Raw genomic sequence first — 16,043 nt, forward strand, 5'->3', positions numbered from 1 at the left:
ACCAGCATCTCAGTTTACCCACAATTCCCTCTGTCCATGAACCCCTGGATCTGCAGCCTTATCTAAAGGGAAAAACATTAATTACCAAAAGCTAAACTAAACAAGTAAGTTTTCAGTCTAGACTTAAAGATTGAGACTGTGTCTGAGTCCCGAACATATTCGGGGAGATTATTCCAGAGTTGAGGCGCTTTATAAGAGAAAGCTCTTCCTCCTGCAGAGCTCCTCTGAATTTTAGGCACTACTAATAAACCAGCACCCTGAGATCTGAGTAATCGCGGTGGTTCATAACAGGAGATGAGGTCTTGTAAATACTCAGGAGCGAGTCCGTGTAGGGCTTTATACGTTAACAGGAGAATTTTATAGTCTATGCGGAATTTGACTGGAAGCCAGTGCAGTGCTGATAGTACTGGACTAATATGGTCAAATTTTCTAGTTTTAGTAAGGACCCTGGCTGCAGCATTTTGAACTAGCTGAAGTTTATTTAAGTTACTGCCGGAACATCCAGACAGTAGCGCATTACAATAATCTAGCCTTGAGGTAATAAAGGCATGTACTAATTTTTCTGCGTCATGCAGTGATAGGGCATTTCTTAGCTTGGCAATATTACGGAGGTGTAGAAAAGCTGTTCTAGTAACATTAGATATGTGTTTATTGAATGCTAGATCTGAATCTATGATAACTCCAAGGTTTTTAGCTGCTGAACCAGGGGTGGCTGAGAAGTCAGCCAGATTTAGCATTAAGTCTGATAATTTATTTCTAGCAGCTTTGGGGCCTAATAGGAGAACTTCTGTTTTATCACTATTTAATAGGAGGAAGTTGTGCGACATCCATGATTTTACATCTTCTACACAATCCTCGATTTTCTTTAATCTCACTCTGTCATCAGGTTTGGCTGATATGAAGAGCTGCGTGTCATCCGCATAACAATGAAAATTCACATTGTGTTTTCTAATAACTTTGCCCAGTGGGAGCATATATAATGTAAATAATAACGGTCCTAATATAGAGCCTTGTGGAATTCCATATCTTACCTTGGTATAACTGGAAGACATATCATTTATCCTCACAAACTGATAGCGATCGGTTAAGTACGATTTAAACCATGCTAAGGCAGTTCCGGTTACACCGACCATGTTCTCTAGTCTTTCTAAAAGGATAGTATGATCTATTGTATCAAAGGCTGCGCTCAGATCGAGAAGTACGAGTAAGGAAACACAGCCTTGGTCGGCGGCTATAAGTAGATCGTTTGTTATTCTAACTAAAGCTGTCTCAGTGCTATGATAAGGCCTAAATCCAGATTGAAATTTTTCATAGATCTGGTTTCTTTGCAGGTAAGAGCAAAGTTGTTGGGCTACAGCTTTTTCTAAAATCTTAGAAATAAACGGTAAGTTTGAAATAGGTCTATAGTTAGACAGTACACTAGGATCAAGATTTGGTTTCTTGATTAGAGGTTTAATTACAGCTGTTTTAAAGGCTTTGGGTACATGGCCCAGGGCGAGCGATGAGTTTACTATCATTAACAGAGGTTTAATTATATCTGGCAGTACCTGTTTTAATAATTTTGTGGGAACAGCATCAAGTGTGCAGGTTGTGCTGTTTGAAGAGGAGATAATTTTCTCTAGTTCTAGCTGTGGAAGTGGGTTAAAGACTTCCAACCTAACTTCAGTAACAGAGTTTTGTTCTAGATCAGCCAGACCAGATGATAGAGAGGATGTAATATTTATCTGTTTAATTTTATCCCGAATGTTTTCAATTTTACTATTGAAGAAGTCCATAAAATCGTTGCTGGTGTAAATGGCTGGAATCTGAGGTTCAGTACCTGCCTGGTTTTTAGTTAATTTGGAAATAACACTAAAGAGAACTCTAGGATTATTTTTATTTATCTCGATCTGTGAGGCCAGATATGCTGAGCGGGCTTTATTAAGTTCTTTTCTATATTTAACAAGACTGTCTTTCCACGCAGAGTGAAACACTTCCAGTTTAGTTGATCGATATTTACGCTCTAAATTTCGTACTAACTGCTTTAAGGTACGAGTTTGATCATTGTACCACGGTGCAAGCTTTTTCTGTCTCTCTATTTTGTGTTTAAGGGGTGCTACAACATCTAAGGTAGAGCGAAAGGTATTTTCTAAACCTTCGGTTAGTTTGTCTAGTTCTACTGGGTCTACAGGAGAGTACATTAGAGTTGATAAGTCTGGAAGCTTATCTGTAAATTGTTGGGCTGTAAAAGGCGTAATTGAACGTTTTACAGAGTAGCTAGGGGATGTACGTATATTATGACTAAGATGTAATTTAAATGAAATAAGGTAATGATCTGAAATTGCGGAGGTTTGAGAACGAATATTCAGGTTATCTATGCTCACACCCAGGGTCAAAACTAAATCCAGAGTATGATTACAGTAATGAGTAGGTCCTGTTATATTTTGAATAATACCAACTGAGTCTAAAATCGATGTGAATGCCTTTTTTAATGGATCATCCAATTTTTCGAAATGAATGTTGAAGTCTCCAACTATAATCACTTTATCATTACTTACTGCTAAGTCTGTGACAAAATCACTAAATTCTTTTAAAAATTCTAAATAGGGCCCTGGTGGTCTGTAGATGTTAATTAAAGAAAATGCATTCTTTTTTGTAACTGGATTAATTATACTGGTGTAAAGAAGCTCAAAAGAAGTAAAATTTTCATAGTGTTTCTGATTGCTAATTAAGGTACTTTGGAAAAGTATGCAGACCCCACCTCCTCTACCGGACAATCTCGGATTGTGTATATAATTATAGCCTGCAGGGGTGGCTTCATTTAATGCTACATATTCATTTGGCCTAATCCAGGTTTCTGTCAGACACAGAACATCGAATTTCTGATCAGTTATCATTTCATTCACCAGAACTGCTTTTGAATTTAGAGATCTAATATTAAGTAAACCAATCTTTAGGCTTGAAATGTTAGTACTACAGTCTGGATATGATTGTTTAATATAAGTTAAGTTATTTAGATTTACTGTTTTAGTTTTTTGATGTTTTTGTTTGACTCGGGGGACAGACACAGTCTGAATACATTGGTATCTAGGTAACGTCTCTTTGCAGCTCGCAGACGGTCGGTTAAGCCTCTCTGTCTGCGGCCTGGTCCCGGCTCTGGATTGTCAGCAGCTTCTAATACTACTCTGCCGACTAACTAAAAGACTATGAGCTATGCTGCATGAAAGTAAGGCAGCACCCTCCCGCGTGGGGTGGACACCATCCCTACCTAAAAGACCAGGCTTGCCCTCAAAGTGTAGCCAGTTATCTATAAAGCCCACATGATTTTCTGCACACCACTTGGACATCCAGCGGTTCAGCGAAGAAAGCCTGCTGTAAGCTTCATCACCACGCCTCATTGGGATGGGGCCAGAGCAGATTACCTCCTCGGACAGCGTCTGGGCCTGTTTAATCACCTCTTTAATATTAGCCTTAGTTACTTCAGACTGCCGCAGACGAATATCATTGGCCCCTACATGAATTACTACCCTCGAATATCTCCTATTCCCTAACCTAAGGTTGCCACTAATGTCCGGTGCTCTGGCTCCCGGTAAACAAGTAACTGTTGCCGCTGGTGCCCCTAAAGGAGTAGCTAATTTCACGTGTCGGACGATAGAGTCTCCTATCACCAGAGTACCTTTAACAGGCTCCTCAGTTGGTGCTTCACTGAGCGGGGCAAACCTGTTTGACACGTGAACTGGGGGAGCGTGGTGTTCAGGTGGGCTGGCTGTGGCCTTTGCGGTAGCATTAGCCTTAGCCTTTCGACTATGCCGCCGAGACGTTACCCATTCGCCCCGCTGTGAGGGCTCTAAGGCCGGAGTCGAGGGGGTACTAACTCTCCCTGAGACACCCGGGGCTGCTAACAGTGAATCCTGCTGTCTATCCCTTATTAAACCCCGGACGTGCAGCTCTAACTTATTCACCTTATCCACCAAGGAGCTAACTATCTCACACTTAGTACAAATACCACTATTGTTACCAGTATCGGTGGATAAGGGATCTAAGCTATACATGCCACACTCTAAACAGGTGTAAACCTGAGCAGAAGCCATGGAGAAAAAAAGCACTCACCTTGTTTCAGTTGAAATTAGAAACTTACACAAACAAACTGCAGCAGCAAACAGCTAATCCAGCAAACCTGAGGAAAAAGTCTATAAAAGTAGACTGAGAGTGGATTAATAGGTGTGTAGAGCAAAGAGGAAGCAGACTAAAAGTGGATTAGTAAGTGTGAAGAGAGTAAAAGAGAAGAAAACAGAGAAAAGTGTAGAAGCTGAAGATTAAAGCAAGCTTTCAGCAGCAGAGCAGCACAGCAGCAAACCAGCACAGCAGCAGACCAGAGTAGTAGAGAGCAGAGCAGGGAGCAGAGCAGGGAGCAGAGCAGGGAGCAGAGCAGGGAGTGTGTATGTGTATGTGTGTATGTGTATGTGTGTGTGTGTAACGTGTGTGTGTATAATGTGTGTGTGTGTGTGTGTGTAATGTGTGTGTATGTGTGTATGTGTATGTGTGTGTGTGTAATGTGTGTGTATGTGTATGTGTGTGTGTGTATGTGTGTGTGTGTAACGTGTGTATGTATAATGTGTGTGTGTATGTGTGTGTGTATAATGTGTGTGTGTAACGTGTGTATGTATAATGTGTGTGTGTGTGTGTGTGTGTGTGTAATGTGTGTGTGTGTATAATGTGTGTGTGTGTGTATAATGTGTGTGTGTGTGTGTAATGTGTGTGTATGTGTATGTGTGTGTGTATAATGTGTGTGTGTAACGTGTGTATGTATAATGTGTGTGTGTGTGTGTGTGTGTGTGTGTGTGTGTGTTTGTGTGTGTTTGTGTGTGTAACGTGTGTATGTATAATGTGTGTGTGTGTGTGTGTGTAATGTGTGTGTGTGTAATGTGTGTGTGTAACGTGTGTGTATATAATGTGTGTGTGTGTGTGTGTGTGTGTGTGCAGGAGCGAGTGCAGGTGTTGGAGCAGCAGTTGAGAGAGATGGAGAAAGAGAGAGAGAGAGAGATGAGTTCACTCCGACTGGAGAAGAGAGAACTCCTCCACCAATCACAGCGGGTACAGTCTCACTGAGTCTCAATATCCACTATGAGTTTTACTCAATATCCACTATGAGTTTTACTCAATATCCACTATGAGTTTTACTCAATATCCACTATGAGTTTTTACTCAATATCCATTATGAGTTTTACTCAATATCCACTATGAGTTTTACTCAATATCCACTATGAGTTTTATTCAATATCCACTATGAGTTTTACTCAATATCCACTATGAGTTTTACTCAATATCCACTATGAGTTTTATTCAATATCCACTATGAGTTTTACTCAATATCCACTATGAGTTTTACTCAATATCCACTATGAGTTTTACTCAATATCCACTATGAGTTTTACTCAATATTCACTATGAGTTTTACTCAATATTCACTATGAGTTTTACTCAATATCCACTATGAGTTTTACTCAATATTCACTATGAGTTTTACTCAATATCCACTATGAGTTTTACTCAATATCCATTATGAATTTTATTCAATATCCACTATGAGTTTTATTCAATATCCACTATGAGTTTTACTCAATATCCACTATGAGTTTTACTCAATATCCATTATGAATTTTATTCAATATCCACTATGAGTTTTACTCAATATCCATTATGAATTTTATTCAATATCCACTATGAGTTTTATTCAATATCCACTATGAGTTTTACTCAATATCCACTATGAGTTTCATTCAATATCCACTATGAGTTTTACTCAATATCCACTATGAGTTTTACTAAATATCCACTATGAGTTTTACTAAATATCCACTATGAGTTTTACTCAATATCCACTATGAGTTTTACTCAATATCCACTATGAGTTTTACTCAATATCCATTATGAATTTTATTCAATATCCACTATGAGTTTTACTCAATATCCATTATGAATTTTATTCAATATCCACTATGAGTTTTATTCAATATCCACTATGAGTTTTACTCAATATCCACTATGAGTTTTACTCAATATCCATTATGAGTTTTACTCAATATCCACTATGAGTTTTACTCAATATCCACTATGAGTTTTATTCAATATCCACTATGAGTTTTATTCAATATCCACTATGAGTTTTTACTCAATATTCACTATGAGTTTTATTCAATATCCACTATGAGTTTTACTCAATATCCACTATGAGTTTTACTCAATATTCACTATGAGTTTTACTCAATATCCACTATGAGTTTTACTCAATATTCACTATGAGTTTTACTCAATATCCACTATGAGTTTTTACTCAATATCCACTATGAGTTTTTACTCAATATTCACTATGAGTTTTATTCAATATCCACTGAGTTTTACTCAATATTCACTATGAGTTTTATTCAATATCCACTATGAGTTTTACTCAATATCCACTATGAGTTTTATTCAATATCCACTATGAGTTTTACTCAATATCCACTATGAGTTTTATTCAATATCCACTATGAGTTTTACTCAATATCCACTATGAGTTTTACTCAATATCCACTATGAGTTTTATTCAATATCCACTATGAGTTTTACTAAATATCCACTATGAGTTTTATTCAGTATCCATTATGAGTTTTACTCAATATCCACTATGAGTTTTACTAAATATCCACTATGAGTTTTACTAAATATCCACTATGAGTTTTACTAAATATCCACTATGAGTTTTACTAAATATCCACTATGAGTTTTACTAAATATCCACTATGAGTTTTACTAAATATCCACTATGAGTTTTATTCAGTATCCATTATGCATTTTATTCAATATTCACTATGAGTTTTACTAAATATCCACTATGAGTTTTACTAAATATCCACTATGAGTTTTATTCAGTATCCATTATGCATTTTATTCAATATCCACTATGGGTTTTATTCAATATCCACTATGAGTTTTATTCAATATCCATTATGAATTTTACTTAATACTACAGAAAGAGAGAGAGATACAGAGAGAGAGAGAGTAAAGGGTTAACCTGACCCGCCCATCTGCTCATGTGTTACTGAGTCACACTGACAGAGTAAGAAAGAGAGAGAGGCAGAGAGAGAGAGAGAGCGACAGAGAGAAAAAGAGAATGCACACGTGCATGCGCGAGAGAAAGATACAGAAAGAGAAAGAACGCACACATGTGCGAGAGAGAGAAATAGTGCGAGAGTTTAATTGGTTAGTGCCGGCTCTGTTCTGGATGTGTGTATGGTGTGTATGGTGTGTTGGTGTGCGGGCGAGTGGTATGTACAAACTGTTCTCTCTCTCTCTGATTCAGTTTCTGATCTGGTTTAAAGTGAAAGTGAAGTGTGAACGCTTCGTTTTTAGTGTTTATCAGAAAGCTGCTCTGACTAATGCCTGACTGTGTCTGACTGATTAGATATTGAAAGAGAACAAATCTCTGGCTGATTGGTCCAGACACACTGGCTCCGCCTCCAGCATGACATCACTGCCTCCACCGTCCTCTCAGAAGGCAGCGCAGGTACGGGTTGGCAGTTCAGAGCTCTGCAATTGGTTGTTGGTTTGAACAGTTAAGTACTGAACTCTGTGTTTCAGGATTCGCTGAAGGATGCGTCCAGTTTACCCCGCCGACGCAGTTCCCACCGCAAACCTGCGGACCGCCCACTCTCCGCACAAGGTGAGCACCAACCAATCAGCAATCAGTAGCATTAACACTAACCAATCAGTACTCACCAACAAGTCATTACTCAGTAACACTAGTAGTGCTCAGTAGCAGTAATTATAACAAGTTTGTACTCAGTAGCAGTGATTATAACCAGTCAGTGCTCAGTAGCAGTGATTATAACCAGTCAGTGTTCAGTAGCAGTGAATATAAGCAGTCACCACTTAGTAGCAGTGATTATAACCAATCAGTACTCAGTAGAAGTGATTATAGCCAGTCAATACTCAGTAACAGTGATTATACCCAGTCAGCCTTCAGTAGCAGTGATTATAAACAGACACCACTTATTAACAGTGATTATAACCAATCAGTACTCAGTAGCAGTGATAGTAACCAGTCAGTACTCAGTAACAGTGATAATTACCAGTCAGGGTTCAGTAGCAGTGATTAAGACCAGTCACCACTTAGTAGCAGTGATTATAACCAGTCAGCCTTCAGTAGCAGTGATCGTAACCAGTCAGCGCTCAGTAGCAGTGATTATAACCAGTCAGCACTCAGTAGCAGTGATCGTAACCAGTCAGCGCTCAGTAGCAGTGAATAAGATCATTCAGCACTCAGTATCAGTGATCGTAACCAGTCAGCGCTCAGTAGCAGTGATTAAGATCATTCAGCACTCAGTAGCAGTGATAATTACCAGTCAGGGTTCAGTAGCAGTGATTAAGACCAGTCACCACTTAGTAGCAGTGATTATAACCAGTCAGCCTTCAGTAGCAGTAAGTATAACCAGACACCACTTAGTAGCAGTGATTATAACCAATCAGTACTCAGTAGAAGTGATTATAACTAGTCAGTACCCAGTAACAGTGATTATAACCAGTCAGCCTTCAGTAGCAGTGATTATAACCAGTCATCACTTATTAGTAGTAATTATAACCAAACAGTACTCAGTAGAAATGATTATAACCAGTCAGCATTCATTAGCAGTGATTATAAGCATTCACCGCTTAGTAGCAGTGATTTTAACCAATCAGCATTCAGTAGTAGTGATTATAACCAGTCACTACTCGGTAGCAGTGATTATAACCAGTCAGTACTCAGAAGCGGGAATTATAACCAGTTAGTGCTCAGTAGCAGTTATTATTTAGTGCTTAGTAGCAGTGATTGTAACTAATCAGCACTAGCAGTGATTAAGACCAGTTAGTACTTAGTAGCAGTGATTATAACCAGTCAGTGCTCAGTAGTAGTGATAGTAACCAGTTAGTCCTCGGTAGCAATGATTATAACCAACCAGCATTTAGTAGCAGTCAGTGCTCAGTAGAAGTGATTATAACCTGTCAGCGTTCAGTTGCGGTGATTATAACCAGTCAGCGTTCAGTTCCGGTGATTATGACCAGTCAGCGATCAGTAGCAGTCATTAGGATCCGTCAGTTCTCAGTAGCAGTGATTATAATCAGTCAGTGCTTAGTAGAAGTGCTCATAACTAGTCAGGGTTCAGTATCAGTGTTTAAGACCAGTTAGTACTTATTAGTAGTGATTATAACCAGTCAGTGCTCAGTAGCAGTGATAGTAACCAGTCAGCACTCAGTAGCAGTGATTATAACAACTTAATGCTCAGTAGCAGCGGTTATAACCATTCAGTAGCAGTTATTAAGACCAGTTAGCAATTAGTAGCAGTGATTATAACCAGTCAGCGCTCAGTAGCAGTTATTTTAACCAATCAGTGATCAGTAGCAGTGATTATAATCAGTCAGCGCTCAGTAGCAGTGATTATAACCAGTCAGTGCTCAGTAGCAGTGATTATAACCAGTCAGTGCTCAGTAGCAGTGATTATAACCAGTCAGTGATCAGTAGCAGTGATTATAATCAGTCAGTGCTCAGTAGCAGTGATTATAACCAGTCAGTGCTCAGTAGCAGTGATTATAACCAGTCAGTGCTCAGTAGCAGTGATTATAACCAGTCAGTGCTCAGTAGCAGTGATTTTAACCAGTCAGTGGTCAGTAGCAGTGATCATAACCAGTCAGTGCTCAGTAGCAGTGATTATAACCAGTCAGTGCTCCGTAGCAGTGATTATAACCAGTCAGTGATCAGTAGCAGTGATTTTAACCAGTCAGTGGTCAGTAGCAGTGATTATAACCAGTCAGTGATCAGTAGCGGTGATTTTAACCAGTCAGTGCTCAGTAGCAGTGATTATAACCAGTCAGTGCTCAGCAGCGGTGATTATAACCAGTCAGTGATCAGTAGCAGTGATTATAACCAGTCAGTGATCAGTAGCAGTGATTATAACCAGTCAGTGATCAGTAGCAATGATTATAACCAGTCAGTGTTTGTGATTGTGGTGATTTAGGATGGTAGTTAGCTTTGTGTTGGTCTGCTGAATGAGCTGCAGTGTGTGGGCGGAGGGAAGGGCTGGGATTGGAGTGGAGCTGCAGTGGGCGTGTCCTTTACCTGCTGGTACAGGTAGAACCGGTTCTGCCGCTGCGGTTCTGTGTGAACACGCATTCTTGTCTTTACAGTAACGACTCTTTACAGAACCTCACACACACACCTGCAGAGAGGGAGGACGGGCGAGACTCATAAAGACTCATTGTTGTGATCCAGTTTGTTCCAGTAAACCAGTAAAACTAATTCACTGGTCTCTGTGAATGCCATTAGTTTTATTAGCATACTTACCATCATTAGCATCATGAGCTCCAGTGCTAATTGTTAAGGTATAAGCTTTCTTTACGTGTTAGCTACATTAGCCTCATAGCTCTATGAATAATTAAAATGGGTTTGACGGTGTGGACAGTGCTACAGTATTGTATTGATTATCTTTCTTATATATAGTTAATAATATTAGCTAATAATGGCTAATAATAGCTATAGATCGGTAACAGGGTATCAGATTACAGTTCTGAAGTGCCCACAGTTCCATCAGCCTGGAGAAAGTCTGGAAAGTCCTGGGAGTGCCTGTGTGTGTGTGTGTGTGTGTGTGTGTGTGTGTGTGTGTGTGTGTGTGTGTGTGTATGTGTGTGTGTGTGTGTATGTGTGTGTGTGTGAGGGGGTATGAGTCAGTCATTAGCACACAGCAGTGTGTGAACAGGTGTTTACAGAATGGCTCTGTTCCAATATCTCTGTTTACTCACCACTGGTGTGTGTGTGGTGTGTATAGTGTGTGTGTGTGTGTATGATTGTGTATGTGTGTGTATGTATGTGTGTATAATGCGTGTGTATGTCTATGTGTGTATAATGTGTGTGTGTGTGCACGTTTGGTGTGTGTGTTTCAGTACTGAAGACGTTTCCGGACATGCTGGGTCATGAAGTTCAGACTCCTCTTCCTCATCCCGCCCACAGACTGAGTAACGGCAGCGTTAAAGTCAGGCACAATGTTAGCGCTAATGCTAATGGATACCTGACACCATGTAACAGCACCAGCAGCTCCAGAGCAGCCAGGTGAGTCCAGAGCACACATGTGGGCGGTGCTAGTAATAACAACTAGCACAAAATATTTTGCAACCAACAAATAGCATAGAAGTGCTGATGTAAATGTATCATTAGAGTAGCATTGCTGATGTAAATGTATCATTAGAGTAGCATTGCTGATGTTAATTTATTAATAGGATAGCTTTGCTGAGGTAAATGTATGATTGGAATAGCTCTGCTGAAGTAAATGTATGGCTTAAATAGCACTGCTAATGTAAATGTATGATTAGTATAACTCTGCTGAGGTAAATGTATGATTAGAATACAAATTCTGAGGTAAATGTTTAATAAGAATAAAATTTCTGAGGTAAATATATTATTAAAATAGCAATCCTGAAGTAAATGTGAAATTAAAATAGCACTTGGTAAATGTATAATTAGAATAGCACTACTTAGGTAAATGTATGATTAGAATAACACTGCTGAGGATTAGAATAGCAATACAGAGCTAACTTTATGACTAAAATAGCATTGCTGATGTAAATGTATTGTTAGGATGGCTCAGCTCAAGCAAATGTGTGATTAGAGTAGTGCTGCTAAGATAAATATATGATTAAATAGCATTGCTGATTTAAATGTATTATTAGGATAGCTCTGCTAGAGTAAATATATGATTAGAATAGCACTTCTGAGGTAAATGTATAATAAGAATAGCACCGCTGAGGTAAATGTAAGATTAGGATAGCACTTCTGAGATAAATATACAATTAGAGTAGCACTGCTGAGGTAAATGTATGGTTAGAATATCTCTACTGAGGTAAACGTATGATTAGATTAGCATTCCTGAGATAAATGTATGATTAAAGAAACAGTGTTTTTTTTTTATAGTCCCAGTCTGTGTTTGCTGGACCTGGTGGAGATCGAGAGGAAGCTGAGGGAGGCTAAAGCTGAGAGAGAACGCTTACTGAAGGGGAGAGTGAGTAACACACACACACATCCTCAACACTCACGCACAACACACACAGAACACACACACATCAAAAACACCCACGCACTTTCTCACACACAGCACACACACACATACACAATATACACACCAGCATGCACAATAATCGTAAAAAATTAAGCAGTGCTAATAATGTTAAGGAATGCTAACTCTGGTACTGCACTGTTAGCAGCCTGTGGCCATGGAAGTGACTGCAACACCAGGATTCAGTGATTTATATGTGTGAGTGAACACCTTCTGCAGTGTAGTGAATATTAGAGAGAGAGGTTTATTAGGGAAAACTGTACAGTGTGTACTGTACTCGTACTTAAACACAGAAATGCTGGGTTGGTGATAAATCTGGCTTATGAGCAGGACGAAGTATCGCAATGGGAAACCCGTTCTGTGTGTGAGTGAGCATCATCCTGCTGAAAAATGCTATCAGTTGGAAGTTCTGCCATGAGTTAGTGTTCGTGCTTCCCGTGTTTCACTACTAGGGGTGACTGACTGATGTTTGAGATGCTCTCCAGATCATCAATCACGCTGCAGTTTACAGTGTGAACTCTTCAGTCCACAGCAAAGACAGATTTGAAGCACCGCTCACCACGGGCCTCCAAACTCAAACCTGACCCTCATCAGAACCCAGTCAGAACCTGGACTCATCATTAAAAGTGATACTGCTCCAGTCTGAAGGATACAGGTTCTGTTCACGAAAGACACCACCACAAATGAAGGCAATGGTTTCCGGCTGACAGACCGCCAAGACTGAGGGCAATTTGAAGTCCCTTAACTGCGCAGAACGTGTTTGAGTGGATTGTAGAGGCGTGTCTAGCAGTCAGAAAGATCTCTCACCAAGAGGAACACTACCTAAGATTATCCTCTGAGAGGCTTTTTATAGGGCAGTAGGGGAAGCACTCTTACGCCCTCTTGTGGTGTAAAGACGCAGTGTCTAATCAGACCACACCAGTGATCCTTTACTGCATGCCAAGATTTGCAGAGATCAGCGGTGCGTTATTAAATTAACAGTTAATATCTATATTATTTATCAATTATCTACAGTAAAAAAGTGTGTGTGTTTGTGTGTGTTTGTGTTTGTGTGTGGGTGTGTTTGTAATCTTTGTTTCTCACTGCAGGAAAAGCAAAGGCAGAAGGAGACACAGGGGGAGCTGGAGACGCCAAACACACACCCCAACACACACCCCAACACACAGCCAAACACCCAGCCAAACACACACCCCAACACACAGCCAAACACACACCCCAACACACAGCCAAATACACACCCCAACACACAGCCAAATACACACCCCAACACACAGCCAAACACACACACTCACACACACACTGAGGAGGAGCATAAGGCCAGTCCAGCCTACGTCCCCACACAGGTAACGCAGCTGTGTTTAGGTGTTTGTGTGTATGTGTGTGTGTGAGTGTGTGTATACGTGTGTGTGTGTTTAGGTTCTGTACGGTTCTGTTTGGGGTTTCGACTGTACTGTTCTCTGGTCAGCAGGGGGTGCCGCTGTCCCTGACGGTGAACTTTGACCTGCGGGCCCATGTGGAGGGTCTGGGTCACGGGGTGGCGGGTTGTGGCGGGGTGTGTGTGTCGGCGAGACGCTGTGAGGGATTCCTGACCAAACGCGGCGGCCGGGTCAAAACCTGGAGGCGCCGATGGTTCCTGTTCGACCTCGACCACCGAAGACTGGCCTATTACACTGGTGAGACCCACAGCAGTAGAGACAGGAAGCGTTGGCGGTCCTCTATAACGCTCTATAATGTTCCTATGATCCACACGCTCATTCTGACAGACTGTAATACACTAAAGGAAGTGTAGGGGGCGTTCTATAATGTTCATATGATCCACATGCTCATTCTGACAGACTGTAATACACTAAAGGAAGTGTAGGGGGCGCTCTATAATGTTGATATGACTCTTTTTTTGTCTCTGCAGATCCTGATGAGAGGAAGCTGAAGGGAGTGATCTATTTCCAGGCTATAGAGGAGGTGTACTATGATCATCTCCGTACCGCCACCACCGTGAGTCCTCCACACCTGCTCCTCCCTCTTCCTCCTTATTATTGATGTTCTGAGTTCCCACATTCCCATATTCTGATTTTCTGGGTCTGATCTGGGTTTTCTGAAGGAATTGATTAGGATTTAGAACCTTGTCTTAAAACACTTTTCTTATTCTTCTGTGTTCTGCTATTGTCCGTATCACTACTGGTAGCAGGAGGAGGTACCTACAGCCGTTTCAGGTGGTACAGGTGCTTCAGCTCCTCCAGGATAATTCATCCACATATGTTTTAAGAAGGTTTTCAGGAGCTTAGAGATACCAGGACACAGTCTGTTACAGGAGGAGAGCAGGACACAGTCCGCTGAGTCATCAGACAAACCGTATTGATCTCTGATCCCTGATTCAGTCGATCGGTCATGTGACCCATGCTAATTTACTTTATAGCAGAATAATACCCCGGACTATCCTGTTTCTATAAAGGGCTGCATTAGCACGGTTCTGTTTAGTCCATATAAATCTGATCTCAGTTCTTATCAGTGTAAATACTTCTTTGGAACTGGTTCTGGTTCTAACTGTGTTTGTTCTTCCCCCAGTCTCCTCGGCCCAGTCTGACGTTCTGCGTAAAAACGTACGAGCGTCTCTTTTTCCTCGTAGCTCCGAGCGCCGAGAGCATGCGGATATGGATGGACGTCATCGTCACGGCAACAGACGAGCACAGCAGATACTGACCAGTACTCCTCCACCCATCCTCCAACCACTCCTCCATCCTCTACCACCCATCCTTTCACCAACTCTCATCCTCCAACCACTTCTCCATCCTCCACACACTTTTCCTCCATCCTCTACCACCTATTCTCCAACCACCTCTCCACCCACTTCTCCTTCATCCTCCAACCACTTCTCCATCCTCTACCACCCATCCTTTAACCACTTCCCCACCCACTTCTCCTCCATCCTCCACCCACTTCAACCATCCTACAACCCACTCCTACACCCACTTCTCCACCCATCCTCCAGTGCCTTCTCCTCCATCCTCCACAACTCCTCCACCTGCTCCTCAATCACTCAGGACACTTGGATTCCTGTGCTGGTAAATGTTCTCTTAGTGTCTGTTGGATGACTGGATTCCTGCGTTCTTTCTTAGTGCTTTTTAAACAAAATAACGCTGGTTCTGAACTGGTTCCTTTCAGGCTTTTAGAACCATTGGTGCTTTTAGTGAACCGGCCCCTGTTTTCACCAGTTATAGTGGACCCGAGGATACTGTACGTCACAGCATACGTGATATACATACATCAACAGAGGGAGCTACACAACCACTCTCTCTTTTTTTTTTTTCTTGGTGAAAATGTTTTGAACGGTTTAAAATTTGGTTAGCGAACCAGAATAGAGTCCGTTCCACGTTGGTGGAAAAGTGCTATCAGTGTGAGAACGGTCTGAATATAATGTGGCCCTCCTGTGGCCAGTTTGAGAACTACACTACATTACTGTGGGGACGGGAATGTTATTTATTACGGGAATACTTTGTTTATTAACATTAAAATGTAGAAATGTAATGAATGTAGGAGCGACTGTTACACAGAGAACACCTGCAGTAACTCCTGTTATTATTATCATTATTACTGTTATAAATGCTGTAATTAACTAAATATTTACCAAATAAAATGTTTTTTTCTCAAATTTAAGTAGTTTATTATAATCATGATTCTGTAAAAAAAACAGCTCCAGTTTGTAACAAATCTGCGAGAAAATGATTGAAATGTTTAAAACAATTAGAAAAAGTAACACTGAAAGAGATTTACATATTTCTGCCTCTACATCCCATAAAACAATTAAACTTAAAGGAATGTGGAGGAGTTTCATTGTGTAAAGGGTAAGAGCACAAGTCTAAACTGAAACCTTGTATCTCCGATCCCGCAGATGCACTGCATCAAGAACCGTCATTCAACAACAGAAGCTCCGCCCACTTCTCTACTACA

General features: G+C 40.7%; 1 protein-coding gene across 3 annotated transcripts in view; it reads left to right on the forward strand.

Annotated features, from left to right (window-relative positions):
• Positions 1 to 15,705, forward strand: part of phldb3 (pleckstrin homology-like domain, family B, member 3) — a 61,614-nt gene extending 45,909 nt beyond the window's left edge. The window contains exons 7-15 of one of the 3 annotated variants that reach the window (XM_049465150.1): positions 4,963 to 5,073; positions 7,424 to 7,525; positions 7,600 to 7,681; positions 10,933 to 11,098; positions 11,957 to 12,044; positions 13,187 to 13,441; positions 13,564 to 13,771; positions 14,005 to 14,090; positions 14,661 to 15,700. In XM_049465150.1, the coding sequence (XP_049321107.1) occupies positions 4,963 to 5,073; positions 7,424 to 7,525; positions 7,600 to 7,681; positions 10,933 to 11,098; positions 11,957 to 12,044; positions 13,187 to 13,441; positions 13,564 to 13,771; positions 14,005 to 14,090; positions 14,661 to 14,795 (1,233 nt within the window). In that variant the 3' untranslated portion in view covers positions 14,796 to 15,700. Of the gene's footprint in view, positions 1 to 4,962; positions 5,074 to 7,423; positions 7,526 to 7,599; positions 7,682 to 10,932; positions 11,099 to 11,956; positions 12,045 to 13,186; positions 13,442 to 13,563; positions 13,772 to 14,004; positions 14,091 to 14,660 lie in introns of all 3 variants that reach the window. The other 2 variants (XM_049465154.1, XM_049465156.1) reach the window with 2 other exon arrangements.
• The last annotated feature ends 338 nt before the right edge of the window (positions 15,706 to 16,043 follow it).

Source organism: Astyanax mexicanus, chromosome 1 (assembly GCF_023375975.1).
Source record: "Astyanax mexicanus isolate ESR-SI-001 chromosome 1, AstMex3_surface, whole genome shotgun sequence".
Lineage (NCBI taxonomy): Eukaryota > Metazoa > Chordata > Actinopteri > Characiformes > Acestrorhamphidae > Astyanax > Astyanax mexicanus.